The 7682-nt window shown below is 34.4% G+C and overlaps 1 protein-coding gene across 1 annotated transcript; it reads right to left on the reverse strand.

The window, feature by feature from the left end:
* On the reverse strand, positions 1-3746 carry LOC128041734 (secreted RxLR effector protein 161-like). Its single transcript, XM_052632036.1, has 4 exons — positions 3741-3746; positions 3554-3604; positions 354-481; positions 1-199 (listed from the first exon to the last, which is right to left on the reverse strand). Exons 1-4 carry the CDS (start codon positions 3744-3746, stop codon positions 1-3), a joined length of 384 nt encoding a protein of 127 aa, XP_052487996.1.
* Between the last annotated feature and the right edge of the window lie 3936 nt (positions 3747-7682).

Genomic DNA, 7682 nt, shown 5'->3' on the forward strand with positions numbered 1-7682 from the left:
CTACATAGATTCTTTACAAGCCCCACTAATCACCATGTCCTCAGTTTCAGTAGTAGACAAAGCAACTTTAGTCTGCAAAGTGGCTTTCCAACTGATGGTGCAACCCCTAATAGTAAAGACATACCTTGTGAGAGACCTACTTTTATCAAGGTCTCTAGTAAAATCAGAATCAACATATCCAATGACTCCATCTCTAGTTCTACCAAACTGTAAGAAAACATTAGTAGTACCTCGTAACTATCTAAAAATCCACTGAACTACTTTCCAGTGTTCTTTACCGGGATTCACCCATGTATCTACTAACTGCACAAAATGCATATTATAAATTTAAATGCGAGGAAATCATAGCATACATGAGAGATCCCACTGCACAAGAATATGAAACACGTGACATGTAGTTAATCTCATCATCTGATTGCAGAGACAAAGCTGATGAAAGTCTGAAGTGGGTTGCTAATGGAGTACTAACAGGCTTGGCACTCTGCATATTGAACTTGCAAAGAATTTTCTCAATGTACTCTTTCTGACTTAGGTAAAAATTGCATGTTTTTCTATCTATGAGAATCTCCATCCCGAGTATCTTCTTTGTTGCTCCCAAAATTTTTATCTCAAATTCTTTACTAAGTTGGGCTTTGACCTTTCTTATCTCTCATTTATCTTTGGCCGCTATCAACATGTCATTAACATAAAGGAGTAGATGTACAAATGAACCGTAACTATTTTTTTAAATAAACACAACTGTCAAAGTTGTTGTTTTTTTAAATCATGAGTAGTCATAAATGAATCAAACCTCTTTTACCACTACCTAGGTCACTGTTGTAAGCCATAAAGGGACATTTTTAGCAAGAAAACATAGTTCTCATTTTTTGAGACTATGAAACCTTTTGGTTGTTGCATGTAAATATTTTTCTCAAGTTCTTCATGTAAGAATGTTGTTTTTACATCTAACTACTCAAGCTCCAAATCATACATGGCCACAATACTGAGGCTTGAATCGAACTATGCTTAACAACTAGAGAAAATACAACTATGAAGTCTACACCTGGAATTTGGCTGTAGCCTTTTGCAACCAGTCTTACTTTATACCTAGGTTCTTCAACTCCTAGAGTCCCTTCTTTATTCTTGAAGACTCATTTACAGCGAACAACCTTTTTACCCATAGGAAGCTTCACTAGGTCTCATGTTCTATTCTTATGGAGTGATTCCATCTCTTCTTGCATGGCAATCATCCACTTTCCTAAATCTTCACAGCTAACCGCCTTGGAATAAGTAGATGCCTCTTGATTTGCATCTATATCTTCAGCCACATTTAAAGTATAAGCAACTAGATCAGCCTCGGTTGTAGATCTTAGATCAATCTGAAGCTTCACCTGTTTCACATGTGTGTTTGAACTTTGTTGGTCTTTATTGGAAGAGTCTTTAAGAGGTAAGTTAAGCAGCATAATAGTTTCATAAAAAATAACATCTTTGCTAATTACAACTTCCCTTGTTTCAAGATACCATAACTTGTGCCCTTTAACACCAGCCTTATAAACAAGAAAAATATATTTAATAGATCTAGGGTCCAATTTACTACTATCAACGTGAGCATACGCAGGACACCCCAAAATCTTCAAATTAGAATAATCAGTAGGAGTATCAGACCATACCACTTGTGGAGTCTTTTTCTCAATGGCAACGGATGGAAACCGGTTAATCAGAAAACATGCAGTAGAGGTCACTTTAGCTCAAAATGACTTTGGAAAATAAACATTTGACCACATACATTGAACCTTTTCCCTGACTGTTCTATTTGTGCATTCTACAATATTGTTTTGTTGTGGAGTATGGTGAACTATCAAATGTCTCACGATCCCTTCTAATTTGTATAATTCATTAAACTCATCATAACATAATTCTTAGCCATTATCTGTGTAAAAGTGTTTTATCTATTTTCTTATCTACTTCTCGATCATAGTTTTCCAAGCCTTAAACGACAAAAATACATCACTTTTCTACTTTAGGAAGAATGCCCAAACTTTTCTGGAAAAATTATCAGTGATCGTCAGCAATAATTAGCACCACCCTTCAAAGGCACTCTAGATGGTCCTCAAAGATTAGAATGAATATAATCCAAATTTCCCTTCGTGTTATCGATTCCTCTAGTGAATCAAACTCTCTTTTGCTTCCCAAAAATGCAATACTGACAATACTTCAGTTTGGTAATGTCTTGTCCATTAAGAAGTCTTCTTTTACTTAATTTTTTCATGTCGCTCTCACTCATATGCCCTAAACGCATATGCCAAAGTCTAGTATATCATCATCTAAATAGGAAGAGGAAGCAACAGCTGCATCACTAGTAATTAAGAACCCTGCAAAACATATAATTTGGCAGTCTTTCTTTGCCCTTTCATCACAATGAGGAAACCCTTCCTAATCTTTAGAACCCCACTTTCAGCTGTGTATTTGTACCTTTTTGATCAAGAGTACTCATCAAAATCAAATTTCTCTTCAATTTTGGTACATGTCATATGTTACTAAGTATTCTGACGACTCTATCGAACATCTCAATTTTGATCGTGCCAAATACATGCGATTCTACATGAAGCATTATTTCCCATCAAAATAACACATTTAGGCACTGTTTCATATGTTGTAAATCAATCTCGATTGCGATTCATATGGAAGATGCAACCAGAATCGAGAATCTACTCCTCACTCAATTTAGAGTTGTCAGTAGAAGCAACTAGGAGTTCACCATTGTTATAGTCTTCTACAAAATCAACTTCACCAGATTGTTCTGGTTGTTTTCCCTTTTGATTCACTGCCTCCTTTTTGATATTGTTCTACAACTTATAACACTCATACTTTCTATGTTCTTTCTTCTTGCAGAAGTTACAAGTTTTACCTCAATTTAAAGGTCTCGATCTACCATTAGATTTACTACGATGAGTTTGTTCATGTGTCCTCCCATGATTATCATTAGTATTTCGTTCTTGTTTCTCATGAACAACAAGGCCCTCTCCCTGAGAGTCGGATATAGCCACAAGATGCTTCATCTTGTCATACGAGGCTAAAGAAGCATAGACTTTATCAACTGTGAGAGATTCGTGACTATACAAAATTGTATCTCTAAAGGTTGAATAAGACGAAGGCAACGAACAAAGTAGAATTAACCTTAAATCTTCAAGCTCATCAAATGTGAAAACTAGTTTAATCTACCACACCGAATTATGACAGATCAACTCACTCACATACTATATCTTTTACAATAAATTTGTAATGCCATAAACCCCACCCAATTCATCGGGTCCAAATTTTGGGTGTTACTACACAAAACTTAATCATTAACAAAAATAATTTACAATTTCCTATTTCTTCAAACAAGTTCTTTGACATTTTAATTATAAACATATTACAAGAAAACAAGGGAAGTATGTAAAATATATTTGATTACATCAATCTTGATACATATCTTTACAAGTTAGAAGTTTATTTCATACAAACTTAAAAGGCGTATTGCTAGACTACGCCACATATCCATTGTATGCATAATAGCCCACTCCGCCACCACCTTGTCGTACTCCTGGCGTCGCCCCTCCAGGTGAAGTCTCTTCTCATATACCTGAAAAGAAATAACAAATTATGTAAGTATAAGAGTACTTAGTGAGCTCATTATAACATTACCTTGATGAATACTTTGTAATATTGTATGAACTACTGGGTACCAATCATTCTACATCACTTATTTCGGCGGATACCTCCATAGTTTACCATTCTTGTATATACCAACTATCATGCTCTTGTCATACTCAGTTTTCCTTATCTAATTAATTGAGGAATCTTTCCAAATGTTTCATAAATCTCTTGTACCAAAACAAATTCTTAACAAAACATACCATTAGAAATCACTTCCAACAATCCGTACCTTAACCCATACTCTTATTTCAAACAGTTGTTCACTGTCATTCATCATGGGCAGATACATATGTGTTTGGTGCATATTTACATAGAATTTAGTACCATCAATTCATACTCAGACATACCTTGTTTCAGTACCACAAATATTCATACTGATAAGTCACTGCATAGACCATTCCAACGAATTCGATACCATTTTATATCAAAATCCTATAACTCAAGATATCACTAATTCAAATTCAAAATAATTCTAGAAAAAGATTCAATACCCCTTATTTTCCACATTTACAGATCATCATAACAAATACCCTTATTAACATACAGATACACATCTCTTTCATGGAAACCCTTAAGACTTATTCACTCTTAACTCAAAACATATCGATATATCAGTTAGCTTTACCTATCACAGAAATAAAAGAATTTCACCATATCTTACAATAGAGATAGACATTCAGATCCATATCTTACAAGTCATTCCTAATAGTTCACTCCACATAGGCCTAATAGAACATACCATATAGGTAATCGAGTCAGAGTATACCACAATGGCAATCGAGTCAAAGATTGTCAAAAAGCCAATCTAGTCAGAGTTTGCCACAATGGTGACTCATTCAGAGTACACCACAAAGGTTGAAAGGATGCCATATAGGCATCCCAAAACTATCGTGTTTGCGACAAGGATTTTCCTAAACTCACATTAAGTAAGTGACTTCCTCTGGACGTACTAACGTCCAGAGTGTGAATACTATAATAAGATATAGAATGACAAGGCGATACCCACAAGTATACGGGTTGAGTTGTAATATAGTGTTAAAACGAAGTAGGTGAATACTCCGAGGATCATACCCAAATGAGGCGAGTACTAGATCTATTTTAACCTAAACACTAAAATATCTAATTAGTATTTTTAAATAAATTATAATACGAGAGCAAAAATAGGGTTTTATGGATTTTATAATAATACTAAAATAACATAAAATAAATAAAAATCAAGAGATAGAAGAGTAAAGTAAATTAAATCTTGATTATGGGTGATTAGCTCGCTTCAATAATCCCCATCAACTGTTGCTTCGAGTTCCTCGTCAATCAACTAGTCGCTACCCTAGCAGGACCTTTCAATCTTCCACTAACATAACGAGTCAGTAAGAACTACTTATCTTCCGACCTCACAGTCTAAACTGGCTTGAGGTGAAGGTGTTCACGAATGGGCGATACCAATTTTGGGTTAATTCCCACCTTGATGACTTCCCGGGGTTGTTAGGCCCAAGGTTTGTTTCACGTCCTTCCCTTCTCAAACAATTGATCTGTTGAGTGACCCTACAAAACAGTTAACAAATTATACCTCCACTCTCTAATCCCCTACAAAAGGATTAGTTCCTCATGGCTTTCATAAAAAGCATAGAATAGATGGCAGAATTGATCACAATGGAGGAATTGAAGTAGAAAGTTTAAGAAAAACCTAATTGATATTGATAATAAATGTGAATCCATAGAAGTTGATCCCCTTCACAATTCAGATCTCTTGAAACAAAATAAAGACAAATAAACTAAATCCTAGAAAACCTAAAAAAGTAAAAATCAAAACTAAATCTAAATCTAAAGAAAGAATCTAAGCTAATGGAATGGTGTCATAACATGTGCCAAAGGAGCCTATTTATTGCCTTCAGGTGGTCGTCGTTCTTGAGATTTAGGTTCCATTGTGCAGATCAAAACACCCAAGTTTCGTATTTATTTTTGTCCTAGAGTCGATGTCGCGGCACGCTAGGACCTGTGTCATGACATAGAAGTTAGTATACTCCTACTTGGGATGTCTTCAGAGGTATGTCGTGACACCTTTAGCCTGTGTCGCAACCTCAAAGGTAGTTTCATACTTTTTCCATTCTGCTCTCTATGTTGCCACATCAAATCTCTCGTGTTGCGACATAGCATCTAGTATTGGCCTAAAATGCCTTCTAATGGTCTCCTGCACACTCACAAAGTACGTTAGCTCTCCCTTAGGCCTCATTCGGCCCTTAAGGTCAATAAAAGTCTCAATTCGCACATTTTATTAAATACAAGTAAAACTAAATAAACTAAACTAAAATGCAATAGAAATTCTTGTATTCAGGCTCCTTAAGTGCGAAAACTAGTTTAATCTGCTACATCGAATTTCGGCAAATCAGTAAGGTTTGCCCATCACCACCTTGAGACACGCAAAGAACCCCATTAGTTAAAATGTTATTCAATAGTTTTGTTTCAGAGTATGTCATGGCCATTGACTTTTTCCTATAGAGTTCCATATCAGAGTTCATATTTACAATCCCGATGAACTTCCTTAATTACCATCGCTGTGACTCGACCCACTTTACAAACTCTACGAACCAGAGACATCCCAAACCCAAGATTTCATAACACTTTTCATACATTCCATATAACTTATTTTCAAGTAGACTAACTTATCTCTTAATCTAATCATAAATTTATTCTAATAGTTGTATAAATATCATATTCACACTATACTATCCAAGATTTTTAGATTCTAGTTTGATCACTTTCATATAGATATACTTTAGTATGAATAGTATACATGCAAGAGTCAAAGTAGAGACTCATTTGATCCTCATCTATTAAAGCTCAAAGCTCCAAATTTGGATATTCATCTCAAACCAGCAGTAACTACTACTTAGAAACATAATTTCATTATTACTTCTATTATTCATAAAAATTATTTATCATTTAAATCTCTAACAAACCCATGCATAAACCTTATACTTACAGTCTCACTATTCAATCATCACATACAAATGTACTCATTTAGAACTTAATATACAAAGTGAAATACTTACCCTAATAAGAAATAACCACTTATCATAAAAGAACCATAACTTTTAAATCATCAATGTAGGATACATTTAGACTTAAGGAAAGTATCAGTAAATACCACTTAAGGAAAAGAAAGAAGAAAGTAGAACCCTTTCAAAACTCATCTCTCACATAAAAATATGACTCGAATTACTTAGTAGAATTTAAGAAGTGCCATACATTTTAGAACATGCCTTCTTAATAGCCTACAATTTCTAAGAGAAATATTAATAAATTCCTTGCAATCACAATTATCCAGCTTGGCTATTTAGTTGATTTCTAACAACCTTAGTTAAAATCTAACTAGCATCGTATTCCATACAAATCAGGCGTACTATACTTTTGGCAAATACTCCTTCTATACTTACCCTTATTTGTTAACACAAACTTCTCCTTAGTACATGGAAGAATATTAGAATGAAATTCTTACTTACTCTTGTGGCGGTTACTATACGCTCACACGTATACGCCAAAACAATCTTTTGGGCAGATAACACTACCCAGATAGACTATTTATTATTATATATCAAAACTTTGGACTCTTCAGATATCGAGTGTTACACAATTATCCCATCAAATTAGCAACATAACTTTCACAAATAATATCTTCTAAACAACTAAGATCAGGCTTAAGTTATCTGTAGATGCTTCCTTCTATAGATTGATTCAATCCGATCTATAAATTAAGGAATGTTAATTAGTTCTATCAAGTCCAACCAAATCTTCAAGATCTCTTGTTAAGTGAAATTTTGATATCTAGGATGGGCTAACAAAAATCCTAATTAGTAAAGAAAAACACAACCTACAATATTTTGTTGCCAAAATTTGCCAACTCAAACATAGTAGATTTTCTAAATAGTTAGTGCTACTGTAAATTGGCACTGGTGCAGACACTACTTGAAAAATGCCTCAACAATCTCCCACTTAGGAAAATTTTT

This window comes from Gossypium raimondii, chromosome 6 (genome assembly GCF_025698545.1).
Source record: "Gossypium raimondii isolate GPD5lz chromosome 6, ASM2569854v1, whole genome shotgun sequence".
Lineage (NCBI taxonomy): Eukaryota > Viridiplantae > Streptophyta > Magnoliopsida > Malvales > Malvaceae > Gossypium > Gossypium raimondii.